At 41.6% G+C, this 14217-nt stretch overlaps 1 protein-coding gene across 8 annotated transcripts in view; it reads right to left on the reverse strand.

The window, feature by feature from the left end:
* LOC106560285 (nucleoprotein TPR) overlaps nucleotides 1–10206 on the reverse strand; it is a 37988-nt gene extending 27782 nt beyond the window's left edge. For 5 of the 8 annotated variants that reach the window (XM_082956960.1, XM_082956958.1, XM_082956955.1 and 2 more), the window contains exons 1-16: nucleotides 10020–10206; nucleotides 8953–9057; nucleotides 8684–8757; nucleotides 7122–7218; nucleotides 6936–7039; nucleotides 6642–6806; nucleotides 6295–6468; nucleotides 5972–6059; nucleotides 5721–5861; nucleotides 5374–5480; nucleotides 4972–5169; nucleotides 1805–1912; nucleotides 1418–1644; nucleotides 996–1159; nucleotides 654–787; nucleotides 205–353 (exon numbers count right to left, since the gene is read on the reverse strand). In XM_082956960.1, coding sequence (XP_082813086.1) covers nucleotides 205–353; nucleotides 654–787; nucleotides 996–1159; nucleotides 1418–1644; nucleotides 1805–1912; nucleotides 4972–5169; nucleotides 5374–5480; nucleotides 5721–5861; nucleotides 5972–6059; nucleotides 6295–6468; nucleotides 6642–6806; nucleotides 6936–7039; nucleotides 7122–7218; nucleotides 8684–8757; nucleotides 8953–9057; nucleotides 10020–10170 — 2186 coding nt within the window. In that variant the 5' untranslated portion in view covers nucleotides 10171–10206. The remainder of the gene's footprint in view (nucleotides 1–204; nucleotides 354–653; nucleotides 788–995; nucleotides 1160–1417; nucleotides 1645–1804; nucleotides 1913–4971; nucleotides 5170–5373; nucleotides 5481–5720; nucleotides 5862–5971; nucleotides 6060–6294; nucleotides 6469–6641; nucleotides 6807–6935; nucleotides 7040–7121; nucleotides 7219–8683; nucleotides 8758–8952; nucleotides 9058–10019) is intronic. The other 3 variants (XM_045687692.2, XM_082956959.1, XM_082956957.1) reach the window with 1 other exon arrangement.
* Between the last annotated feature and the right edge of the window lie 4011 nt (nucleotides 10207–14217).

The following is a 14217-nucleotide window of genomic DNA, read 5'->3' on the forward strand; positions in this document are numbered from 1 at the left end:
AATAACTTCATGTTCCCACAGAGAAAGACAAAATGTCCAAAACACTTTCTTCTGAAAGGGTTGCAAATTTCTAGTAACTTACCCACAAATTCCAAGGATTTCTGAAAAACCAGGGAATTTGGGCAAAGTTCACAGAACTTTGCAACCCTAATCATGTGCCATTGTGTTGAATAGTGGCCTGAAAGTGATGTGCAATTCTCTTACCTCTTGGAGGTAAACTCCAGTTGGGTGGATATCTTGGCATTCTGGAATCTCTGGTCAGACACCTGCTCCTGTAGCTTCTCACTCTGCTCCATCAGGGCCTTGTCACTCTCAGACCTCTCCTTCTTATAGGAAGAGAACACTTCCTGCAACTAAAACACACCAAACAAGATGTTCCTCTAGATAAGAGTAATGCAACCATTTTGTATAAAACTAATTGAAGGATATTGTTTGTGATCTATCATAACATGGCGGTTTGGTGAAACAAAAAGGACAGATAATGTTTGATGTATCAAGCAATTCTGTATATACATGTACACTGATATGCAGAGTTCCGTTCTCAATGTTAAATGGTAGACTGCCACAGAATTCCTGTATTTAGTAGGTGTATACTGCCCTCTAGTGACTAAGAAAACGTGTAAAACACAGCGCAGAGGATTGTGGGGGCTCACCTGTCGGAGGGCTGCCTTGGCCTCTACCACCTCGGTTGACTCTGTTGCCATAGTAATGATTCCAGTGGGTGTGGTGGGTGTGGCGGCTGGGGAGCGGCGGGGGGTGCTAGAGAACTCCTCAGCAGCTGCTGCACCTGAGACAAGAGGTCAGGACGTAATTAATATATACACATCCCAAAGTTTTCCACCGGGGCTGGGACAATTTACTTCTTAAAGAACCAAAAGCCTGCACACGGTATATGCTGCTCCAGTACTTTATTCATGCACCCACATATACATTTCTGCTACACTAGCCTCATCAGGCCCTGAAGAAGGAAATATGTGAATTAATCTGAACCCGACCTTGCTGAGGGAAGCTCACTCCGGTGGCCTGAGCCAGCAGCACTCGGTACATGTCTCTCTGCCTAACGATGGACTCAGCCAGCTGCATCTGGTGGCCCCGCTGCTCTCGCAAAGCCTCCAGCTCTGCCTGGGCCTTCTCCAGACTGCGCTCCAGCTCACTGCACCTGTGGGTGGTTTGGAATTACCTTTATTTATCCACTGACAAATATTTTCCTGACACAGGGGAACCAAAGGGGAAGGTGGAGCAGGAGCTACTACCATATTGCTCATGCCCATCCAACAATGTCAGATCCACAAAAGTATATAGTATCTAGTCGTTTCTGGATGGAAAAAAGGACAGTCGGAAACTTATCTTGGGGGCTTGGGTTGAAAGCAAAACATAAATGATCTGCAAAGAATATGGACAATTAAGTATATCACACTTGGTGCCAGTGGTCTCTTCCTCCTCCCTCTCCTGTGCTTCGCTGAGCTCTCGGAGGGCCACCAGGAGGCGCTGGTTCTGCTGCTGGAGCTCCTCCACACCACGGAACGTCACCAGGTGCTGCGTGATGACCTCCGACGTGCTGCTGATGTCAGCAGAGCTCACCTCCTCGTCGTGGGCTATGTGGTTACCACGCGCCTCCTCCAGCTCAATGAGTAGGACACGGATCTGGTGGGGTAGGGGGTGAAAAAGTTGTCCCAAACCTGTATTCTTAAAACCATCACTTTATGATCGACATTGTTGATTTTGATTGATTTTCCACACCTAATTCTATGACAATAGTGAGGTTTGCGAGGTTATAAGATAGGATGGTCTGTTTGGGCCGTACCTGCTGCCCCATGTCTGCAAGCTGCACATCAGACCTCTGGTTGTCTCTCTCCAGGACAGAAGAGCGCTTGTTGGCCTCGTCAGTCACCTTCTGCAAACGGTGCACCTCCTGAAACACAGTAACTAGTTATAAGTCCACTGAATGGTTTCTGCCACACTACAAGTGCACATCATAGGCAAGTGCAGTGCAGTTCACGAATACCAACAAAGGGAAGCGGTATCAGAGCATCAAGTCTGACACCAACAGGCTCCTGAACAGCTTCTATCCCCAAGCCATAAGACTACTAAATAGCTAACAAAATGTCCACACACACACACACACACACAATCTGCATTGACCATTACATTTAAAACGCAGTTTCACAATTCCTGACATTTAATCATAGTAAAAATTCCCTGTCTTAGGTCAGTTAGGATCACCACTTTATTTTAAGAATGTGAAATATCAGAATAATAGTAGAGAGAATGATTTATTTCAGCTTTTATTTATTTCATCACATTCCCAGTGGGTCAGAAGTTTACATACACTCAATTAGTATTCGGTAGCATTGCCTTTAAATTGTTTAACTTGGGTCAAACGTTTCTGGTAGCCTTCCACAAGCTTCCCACAATAAGTTGGGTGAATTTTGGCCCATTCCTCCTGACAGAGCTGGTGTAACTGAGTCAGGTTTGTAGGCCTTCTTGCTCGCACACGCTTTTTCAGTTCTGCTTACATATTATTTTCTATAGGATTGAGGTCAGGGCTTTGTGATGGCCACTCCAATACCTTGACTTTGTTGTCCTTAAGCCCTTTTGCCACAACTTTGGAAGTATGCTTGGGGTCATTGTCCATTTGGAAGACCCATTTGCGACAAAGCTTCAACTTCCTGACTGATGTCTTGAGATGTTGCTTCAGTATATCCACATAATTTCACCTTCCTCATGATGCCATATATTTTGTGAAGTGCACCAGTCCCTCCTGCACCAAAGCACCCCCACAACATGATGCTGCCACCCCTGTGCTTTACGGTTGGGATGGTGTACTTCGGCTTGCAAGCCTCCCCCTTTTTCCTCCAAACATAACGATGGTCATTATGGCCAAACAGTTCCATTTTTGTTTCATCAGACCAGAGGACATTTCTCCAAAAAGTACAATCTTTGTCCCCATGTGTAGTTGCAAACCTTTGTCTGGCTTTTTATGGCGGTTATGGAGCAGTGCTGAGCTGCCTTTCAGTTTATGTCGATATAGGACTCGTTTTACTGTGGATATAGATACTTTTGTTCCTGTTTCGTCCAGCATCTTCACAAGGTCCTTTGCTGTTGTTCTGGGATTGATTTGCACTTTTCGCACCAAAGTACGTTCATCTCTAGGAGACAGAACGCGTCTCCTTCCTGAGCGGTATGACGGCTGCGTGGTCTCATGGTGTTTACACTTGCGTACTATTGTTTGTACAGATGAACGTGGTACCGTCAGGCATTTGGAAGTTGCGCCCAAGGATGAACCAGATTTTCCCATGATGTCAAGCAAAGAGTCACTGAGTTTTAAGGTAGACCTTGAAATACATCCACAGGTACACCTCCAATTGCCTCAAATGATATCAATTAGCCTATCAGAAACTTCTAAAGCTTAAAGAATCTAACGAATTTTCCAAGCTGTTTAAAGGCAGTCAACTTAGTGTATGTAAACTTCTGACCCACTGGAATTGTGATACAGTGAATTATAAGTGATATAATCTGTAAACAATTGTTGGAAAAATTACTTGTGTCATGCACAAAGTAGATGTCCTAACAGACTTGCCAAAACTATAGTTTGACAACAAGAGTGGTTGAAAAACGAGTTTTAATGACTCCAACCTAAGTGTATGTAAACTTCCAACTTCAACTGTACAGTACCAGTCAAAAGTTTGGACACACCTACTCATTCAAGGCTTTCTTTATTTTTAATATTTTCTACAACTGTATGTACCTCTATCACTCCAGTTTCCCTGCACATTGTAAATGTGCTATTGGCAGTGACCCTGGAACAGACCCTTTATATACAGTACCAGTCAAAAGGTTGGACACACCTACTCATTAAAGGCTTTTTCTTTAAATGTTGAATATTTTCTACATTGCAGAATAATAGTGAATACATCAAAACTATGAAATAACATATGGAATTATGTAGTAACCAAAAAAAAGTGTATATTACTTTATATATTTGAACAAAGTAGCTACCCTTTGCCTTGTTGACAGCTTTTCACAATCTCTCAACCAGCTTCATGAGGTAGTAAGCAAAGGAAAATTACAGTCCATCAGTACTTTAAGGCATTAAGTCAATACGGAAAATTAAGAACTGAATGTTTCAAGTGCAGTCCCAAAAACCATCAAGTGCTATGATGAAATTGGCTCTCATGAGGACGGACCACCAGAGGAAAAGAAGACCCAGAGTTACCTCTGCTGAAGAGGATAAGTTAATTAGAGAGTTACCAGCCTCAGATATTGCAGCCCAAATAAATGCTTCACAGAGTTCAAGTAACAGACACCTCAACATCAACTGTTCAGAAGAGAGTGTGTGAATGAGGCCTTCATGGTCTAAATGCTGCAAAGAAACTACAACTTTTCTTTTTTAACTAGGCAAGTCAGTTACGAACAAATTCTTATTCACAATGATGGCCTACACTGGCCAAACCTGGATGACGCTGGGCCAATTGTGCGCCGCCCTATGGGACTCCCAATCATGGCCAGTTGTGATACAGCCTGGATTCGAACCAGGGTTCGAACTACTAAAGGATACCAATAAGAAGAATAGAATAGCTTGGGTCAAAAAACACGAGCAATGGACTGGTGCAAATCTGTCCTTTGGTCTGATGATTCAACACTTTTTTGGTTACTACATGATTCCATGTGTTATTTCATAGTTGAGCAAGCAAGAAAAGGCATTTCACTGTACTAGTGCATGTGACAAAAACTAACTAAAATACATTGCAGTTCACCAATACCAACTGGAATACATTATTTTCACTTACCCTAGACATTCTGCATGATACAGTTTAGTGCAGTTCAGAACCATCCCAAGCCATTGCATTTATCATGAGTTCACTGGATTGGTTTCTAATTATTATTACATATCCTCAGATATTTGACTAACAAATGTCTCTTGGTCCTCTGTATGGCAATAATAAAATGCACAAACTAAAACCCACACACCTTAACTGCCTGTTCCAGCTTGGATGAAAGGCTGGCCACAGATTTCTGCATGCGCTCATACTCATCCCTCTGGCGTTTGAGAATGGGACCCTTAGCCTCCACCTCCTGCACTATGTCATCCAAGTACTTATTCACCCGCTTGTTCTCCACACGCTCCAGCTGCAGTGCCTCCTGGGTCTCCACATACGCTGTGTACAACTGGAGAGAAGAGGTCGCTCAAACAGTTATACAGTCCTACCCTCAAACATTGGTACTATGAGCGTACTGTGTTTTAATATAACCGTTTTCTTTGCAATTAAATCTCTGCAGATGAATTCTGTAAATGTTTAGTAAACATGTGACATGAAAATGTGTAACATAGAAGAGTCCTCTGTCACCAAAGCAGTGCAACTGTGGCGTTACCTCAGTCAGCTTCATGCCAGGTTTGACTATCTTGGCCACGGCGACTGCGGTCGGGGACATAGTGGTAATCGTTTCCTCTGACAGCACTGAGGCTGCACCGGCAGAGCCTGGATACACACAACCATGCACAGGGTGAAAGTTCATCCTCCATCTCAAACTGAGGTCTCCATAGCGTGACCAAAGAAGCCAATCAACCTAACACAAATCAGTCAGTGGACAGTTTATATTAGCCATCGAATGCTCATTCAAATAACATCAAACTTGCTGGGAAAGAGGTTAATCCTGAGAGACACAGTCCAGTCAACTGTTCAGTAGAATCAGGCAAGATATTGTGTTTAAGGCCTGACCTCTGAGTTTAGTGTCGGACAGCAGTTCATTGGCGTTCTCCAGTTCTTTTTCCAAACTGATGATCCTCTCCTTCAGCTCAGTAGCCTCCTTGTCCTGACAGTCATCCATCTCCTGCAACCTCACCTCCAGGGCCTTGTTCGCTGTACAGAGGAAAGGAGACGATAATGGTAGCCTACTTGTGACAAGCAAACCAAGTGCCCATGTCTGAAGGTTTTGCATTGAGATGGTGTCCGTGTGATCTCTTGCTCACCCTCTCCAGCATCTTTCAGGAGCTTGTGCAGCTCCTCTACAGCCCCACTCAATTCCTCACTCTTGGACTCAGAGTCTGCAGCAGCTCCCTGGGAAGACAAGGTAAAGGGTTGTTGGCCAGTGTTGGGAAAGGAACAATGCACTTACTTATTCAATGCTTCACATCATCCACCACAAAAATGTTGCATGCACCCGTTAACAAAGAATTTCCCCAAAAGCTTACTTACAAAAGAAACATCAAGGTAGCAATGACGACCGCCATTATTAGGGAGCTATGGACTATCCATTAGAATCCAAAACAAATCCAAGACTTGTTCTACATACCTTGTACAAGTTGGAGAGCTTTATGTTGGCATTCAGCTCGTTTCTAAACTTCTCCTCCATGCTAGCCTGCTGCTCCTTATCCTCTTTCAGTTTGTTGATTATGTCTTCAGCCTGCTTCTGAAGGCTTTCATTTGAAGTCTTCAAACTGGTCACTTGGTCCTGGACTCTGTTCAACTACGACAAAAAAAAAAAAACAGACAACTATAATGTTGACAGAGTACTGGGGGAGAAGCCAGTCATGTAATAGTTTGTTTTTGATATGTGAATGACTCCATTCTCAATAGATGAATATGATAACCAGAATGTACAGCTATAAAAAAAGATATTTTAAACTGTCATGTTTTTACCTCATCCTCTTTGTTCTCCAAGCTGCACTTCAGCTCCAGGATCTGGTTGCCCTTCTGGCGTGAAAGAGCCAGCAGCTCCTCACTTTTAGCCTTGAGCTCTTCGTTCAGCCAGGCTGTCTGGCCTCGCAACAGCTCCTTTTCCTGCTCCATATGCTTCTCACGGTACTGAGGGAACCGGCACAACAGCATGGATTACACACGATATATACATGTATCAAATCATTTCAATACCTTCCTTGAGAGGTGGGTCCTATTCAAGTGGCCACAAGCTACAGAGCGTTCAAATAGGCTCACCTTGATGTTGACCTCTGAGGATTCAAGCTCGTCCAACTTGAGCTGCAGCCCCATCTTTGAGGCATTGACTTCCGCCACTTTGTCATTGAGGCGCTGCAGGTCCTCTGATGAGAAAATAAATCCAATAGACATTAGATCAAGTGTGTGTCTGTGTGTTTGCATCTCTCCACATAGATTCATCCATACCACTCAGATAGTCCACTTCCTGGGATCTCCTCTCCAATGTACGCACAAGCTCCCGCTTCTCTGCCTCCAGTTCATTTTTGGCTTTACAGAGCTGGGCCTAGAATAAAGATGTTTAAGTCAATGTCAAGCCCAAAAAAGGTGTGAACACGAACCTAAGGCTGGGTGATATGGCCTAAAAATTATCAATTGCTTTAATGTTCTCTAAATAAGCTTTGTTGTAAAATTGAAGGTCAAACACTGCATTTCAAACAGTCAGAAATAATCTAATGAATTCAGGGCTTTTGAAATTATACATAAAAAAAGATATATTTTTTACCTTTATTTAACTTGGCAAGTCAGTTAAGAACAAATTCTTATTTTCAATGACAGCCTAGGAACAGTGGGTTAACTGCCTTGTTCAGGGGCAGAACGGCAGATTTTTAGCTTGTCAGCTCGGGGATTCAATCTTGCAACCTTTCAGTTACAGGTCTAACGCTCTAATCACAAGGCTACCTGCCGCCCCATATATGCCTTCCACAACCACAAGACCGACTAATAATTTAATTATTTTATCAAAATAGTCCAACCTGCCCTTTCTTTGCAAAAATCACTCTTCTGGCTTTCAAGTCTGTCTACGAAAATACCCTTTGTTGCAAATGTAACCAGAACCACGCATAATGCACATTCAGTAATAATGACTAACTTCTTGCAGCAAACATAGAAAATTAACACAGGTCTCATAAACAATCCCCTAAGCACAAGACCACGTGCAAGTGAGTAGCCAGCTAATCTCTATAGTTCAAGTTTAGCCAACTTGGATCCATTTGCTAGCTAACATGGCATAAAAGTGTCATTGTTATGAATACACCCTTCTGTCCGTCTCTAACTGTTTGAACAGCATGTTAGCCTGTCCACTTTGTTTAGATATTGAAATCAAGTGGCCTACCTTATTTCTCAGAATGAGAACAAGTTGCCAATTCCTTATATAAATGATGTTTTATGCTTATTTCACGTTTATAAAAACAGACTAGACAGCTAGTCGTCTTTGGTTGAAATGCCGCAATGCCATGCGTGACAGAAAAATAACATTAATTTCCAAAGGGTATCATTTGAAAGCTTAACTTCTCTATTACAGTAAAATAATGTCTCAATGTGTTTCGGTGTCAATACGACTAATTCTGTTGTACCAAACCACAAATAGCAAGTTGAAAATGTTTGTCAGAGAGGAAGAAGTTCTCTTATCTTTGTTGTTGTGAGTGGCAGGGTCTTGGTCAGGGTGTGTGCAAACAGTGAGAAAGAGACTAAGAGGTTTCACTCTCACCAAATTAAGCCCAAAGTTATTCTATGGATATAAGCATGCCGCCTTAACAACGACACCCATTGTTAGGGCGGAGGCATGCGCATCTCGTCATTACATTCAGATCTCTGGTGTAAATGGAAGGTGCACACAGCACAGAAGGAGCTTAGGAGACTTGATCAAAAATACATAAGAACATGTGGAGATAAACACTTATAAAAACAAAAAAATACAAGTTGATTCATGTGAAAGCGTTAAAGAGGTGACAAGACCATGAGGCTCTCACCTGTTCAGATGTCAACTTCTCTTGGTTGATTTCATACTCTTTATTCTTTTCTAGTACACTCTTGAGTTCTTCATCTATAGAAAAAAATTGCAATTTCATAAAATGGTGGATCGTCATCCCCCAATGATGGGATGTACTTGACCCAAGGTCAAACTTGGGTCATGGTCAGTAAATAGCAAAGAATCACATACCAGGGTTTACATACTGTACATGTACTGCAGTGGTAAGTAACGAGCCTTTGAGTGGATCAAGGAGCTAGTTCCACTTACCGATCTTGGTGAACTCCTCTCGGAGTTTGTGGTGCTGTTCAGTCTGGGCCACAAACTGTTCCTGACTCTGTTCAAGACGTTGCACTTTCTCAAAGAACTGTTGTTCTACAAGAGTGACAACACATGTTAACTTTGCTGCTCTTGTCTCGAAGGCGAAATGATAAATCAAAGTAGTTTAATAAAGTTATCTGGGAGTATAGAGAAGTTCTCAACAAAGGAACTAGTCATCCACCACGTTGCCAACGTCAGCCAGTAAGCTAGCTAGCTAAACAACTTAGACATGGCTGATTAACAATGTTGGCTAGCTACCCTAGCTAGCTAACGATTTTTTAATCCATCCTATCATATCACTATGCCTTGTGAGATAAACAGTTGTCGATGCAGCCGGCAAAGGCCATCTACGTTCTGCGCCAACTAACATATACTGTCAAATATTTATATAACTAAACCTCATTGCTCGATCTGTGATACCAAATATATCTTTTTTTATAACTAAACCAAGATAGACCACTGCCCGTCGTTTGAAATGGGAACAAATTTGTCACGGTAGGTCGAACAAGCCTGGAGGTGGGCGGAGCCAAACACGAGCTAGCGAGATCCTATTGGCGCGTACTAACATCCATGCACATATTTCCGTTAGGGAACGCCTACTATATAGTGCAAGTCTGCAGTAACTACACCCTTACTAAACAACACAATAAAAAAAAACACTTTGGCAAAGAGAAAAGTCTACAAAACTTAGTCCACTCTGTTTGTAACATATTATAGTTCTGGGAACAGAACATTGTATGGAGATGAAATGTTTAATCAATGAGAAAATTAGCACAATGTCGGCCAAAATCCATCTCGTCTCATCTTCTCCCACTGCAGGCAACAGGGCTTCCTCTCACTACCATATTTGGTAGTGAGTGGAACCGCCAAGCGGATGCTTCAAATGTATACATCCGGTGAAAGAACAATGAGACAGATTTATCTGTGATTCTGTCTTTAGCTAGCTACATAGCCTAGATAACGTTAGCTAGCGAGCTGGAATTGTACACATCATTACAATGACTTATATAACTTACCGCTGTCGACTCTAAATTGTTCCTGGTGTGACTTGAGGGAATCTATTTCATATTGCAGATCAGAAAATAACTTTTCTAGTTTATTTTGAACAGCTTTTGGTAGCTTCGCTATCTCAGCGCGCTCCAACGCTTGAAGTAGCACTGAAGCCATATTTCACCCACACCAACTGTGCTCTGAGCAGGCGCATTGATGACTTGTTCGCTCACAGCGTGGTGTATGATGGGAAAAGTAATGTTTACATTTATTTTAGGAACTAAACAAAGACAGCAACTCTGTGACCAAGATATGCTTACATTAACACATTTCCGTACCTCTGGACTACAAAGAATGTGACTGGGAATGTAACTTTAAAGTCCTGATTGAAAGTGCACTTCAGTACAGCAAAAGGTCTTATCTGAGTCTTTGAAACAAGCGCTGAAGGTTTTCATCTCAGGGTTTAATGACTTTTATTCTCATTAACCAACAATCATTATTAACAAACAGTTATATTATATTACCAATACAATCGCTAAGTCCAATACATCTCTCCTGTTACAATTCCACCAGTTTACAGTGACTTTAAGCAAGGAGCTGCTCTTTTTTATTTATTTCACCTTTATTTAACTAGGTAGGCTAGTTGAGAACAAGTTCTCATTTACAACTGCGACCTGGCCAAGATAAAGCAAAGCAGTGCGACACAAACAACAACACAGAGTTACACATGGAATAAACAAACATACAGTCAATAACACAATAGAAAAAAGTATATACAGTGTGTGCCAATGAGGTAAGATATGGGAGGTAAGGCAATAAATAGGCCATAGTGGCTAAATAATTACAATTTAGCAATTAAACACTGGAGTGATAAATGTGCAGAAGATGAATGTGCAAGTAGAGATACTGGGGTGCAAAGGAGCAAAACAAATAACAGTATGGGGATGAGGTAATCGGATGGGCTATGTACAGGTGCAGCGATCTGTGAGCTGCTCTGACATCTGGTGTTTAAAGTTAGTGAGGGAGATATGAGTCTCCAACTTAAGTGATTTTTGCAATTTGTTCCAGTCATTGGCAGCAGAGAACTGGAAGGAAAGGCGGTCAAAGGAGGAATTGGCTTTGGGGGTGACCAGTGAAATATACCTGCTGGAGCGCATGCTACGGGTGGGTGCTGCTATGGTGACCAGTGAGCTGAGATAAGGCGGGGCTTTACCTAGCAAAGACTTATAGATGACCTGGAGCCTGTGGGTTTGGTGACGAATATGAAGCGAGGGCCAGCCAACGAGAGCTTACAGGTCGCAGTGGTGGGTAGTATATGGGGCTTTGGTGACAAAACGGATGGCACTGTGATAGGCCCAAAAAATTGTCAAAGACTCAGTCCCCCAAGTCATAGACCGTTCACTCTGCTACCGCACAGCAAGCGGTACCGAAGTACCAAGTCTTGGTCCAAAAGGCTCCGTAACAGCTTCTACTCCCAAGCTATAAGACTGCTGAACAATTAATCAAATGGCCACCCGGACTATTTACATTGACACTGCTGCTACTCGCTGTTTATTATCTTTGCATAGTCACTTTACCTCAACTTGCATGTACAAACTACCTCGACTAACCTGTACCCCCGCACATAGCCTCATTATTGTTATGTAATTTTATTGTGTTACTTTTTATTTGTTACTTTAGTTTATTTAGTAAATCATTTGTTGAACTGCATTGTTGGTTAAGGGCTTGTAAGTAAGCATTTCATGGTAAGGTGAAAAGAAGAAAAAAAACTTGTCAAATGATCAAAGCAGAATAAACAGCTTGGACAATGTGAAAGAGAAGTTTAAAAAAATATGTTGTATTTGGTGCATGTGACTGTTTTTCAAATTTCATTTCCAGCCATTATTATGAACCGTCCTACCCTCAGCAGCCTCCACTGCTCTACAATAGTACTGGGATATGCAGGGTCAGACTTAGCATCCTGGATCCTTAGAGAGAGTACAGGTGCTCTATAGTTGTGAAGAGAAGAATCATTGTGGAGAGAAAAAAATAGCCTAGACATTTAAACTTTAAGAGAGGTTGGACTTTTAAGTATTTTGGGGGATCTTTGAATCACAGTTACATTTGGTTATCAACTAAAATCAGCCTGCATTTCAAGTCTACAGTTAATCAAAGAGCAACAGTAAGCAAAACACACAAACAACCTGTGGTGAGCAAACAGGCATGTATTCTGAGATAGATATTGGAATCCAGATTAGATGGATAAACGGTTTCAGATACTGTAGTTGTCTCCTATTTAGCTTTCAAACATGATTTACTATACAGTTTAACAGTGGTTTGTTATACAAAGGGGTGGCTGGCAACATAACATATACAATGGTTCAAAATTGCTGTCTTAATTAGCAACAGGCACTAGCATTAGCATAATCACCAACTAATTGACAAATTACTAACAATATAATTATTGTAGGCCTATGTTAAGTTAGAGATCTTTTGAAGACCTAAATCCAAGTACCTAATAAAACATGACTGCAGTAGCAGGATTAGCAAGAGACTATATTGCCTCATAATTCAGAATAATAAAATATACCAGAGCTGGGGAAGGTATTTGGCTCTTTACATGATGTGAAAGTGACTTTAGTAAGCGTTGAGGTAGAAACACTTTTTTTTGGAGTACATTTATACAGAGCAAAGAGTAAAACCAGAGATGTGAAGCTTATGAGAACAACCAGAAACACAATACGAGCTTTGTCATTGTCTGAAAAGAGAGAATGGTACAAGGACCACATGGTAAAGGGGCATGTAGTTCATTTGATGTCAGAAATGAATGTTGTACTGGAGGTTGGTCTAGTGGTCAACACAGTCACCTCCAGATTACACATGCCCCCCAACAATGGGTTCACATAATGTTTATACTAGTTCAAAAGCTTATCATTGTGATCATTCTTTAACTTGTTTAAATGAATTAAGTGCATCATGTTGATTAAGGGTGTTCTCACATATTGTCCTCTTTAAAGTGAACTATGGGGGTAAAAAACAGCTAAAGAACTTATTTTTCCTTGTATTCACACTGCCCTTGCCTTTGAATGAGGACGCAACTCTTTTTCCAATTCACTAAACCTATTTTGTGGTCCGAGTCCTCTTTACATTCAAATTGCTATGTTTAGAAAGGAAACAAAATATGTTGCCAATATTCACTCAATGCACTCTGGGTTTTAACCAAGTGCAGGACAAGCCATTCCACCAGAATGTGCTATCGGACAGCTAATAGATTGCTTTTTATTAAGAGGAGACAGAATCATTGCAATCAGAACATAATATTAACATGTAAATATTATTGGTAACATAATAAATAGCAGAAGAATAACTTCAGATTAAATAATACTGTAATTGAAAAGGCTACAGCCCCTTTAAGTGCTAGCATTGATTTTGTTCCCCATGTTGTGATTTTCACCAAATATACTACATATACAAAAGTATATGGACACCCCTTCAAATGAGTGGATTCGGCTATTTCAGCCACACCTGTTGCTGACAGGTGAATAAAATCGAGCACACAGCCATGCAATCTCCATAGGACAAGCAATGGCAGTAGAATGGCCTTACTCAAGAGCTGAGTGACTTTCAATGTGGCACCGTCATAGGATGGCACCTTTCTAAAAAGTCAGTTCGTCAAACTTCTGCCCTGGTCAACTGTAAGTGCTGTTATTGTGAAGTGGAAATGTCTAGGAGGAACAATGGCTCAGCCGCGTAGTGGTAAGCCACACAAGCTCACAGAACAGGACTGCAGAGTACTAAAAATCGTCTGTCCTCGGTTGTAACACTCACTACCAAGTTCCAAACTGCCTCTGGAAACAACATCAGCACAACAACTGACCTCAACCCCATTGAACACCTTTGGGATTAATTGGAACGCCGACTGCGAGCCAGGCCTAATCGCCCAACCTCAATAATGCCCTTGTGGCTGGAAGCAATGTTACAACATCTAGTGGAAAGCCTTCCCAGAAGAGTGGAGGCTGTTATAGCAGCAAAGGGGGACCAATGCCCATGATTTTGGAATGAGATATTCAACGAGCAGGTGTCCATATACTTTTGGCCATGTAGTGTATATGCTCATCATTGACAAGTAATTAGAGCTTTCAGGCTTTAACAACAGTATCTTCAACTCATGGCACAGCAGAGAGATCAGATTTATTCATGACCTATACTCAAACAATGTTCTTTATGTCTTTTACACAAATCTAA

This window comes from Salmo salar, chromosome 10 (genome assembly GCF_965601325.2).
Source record: "Salmo salar chromosome 10, fSalSal1, whole genome shotgun sequence".
NCBI lineage: Eukaryota > Metazoa > Chordata > Actinopteri > Salmoniformes > Salmonidae > Salmo > Salmo salar.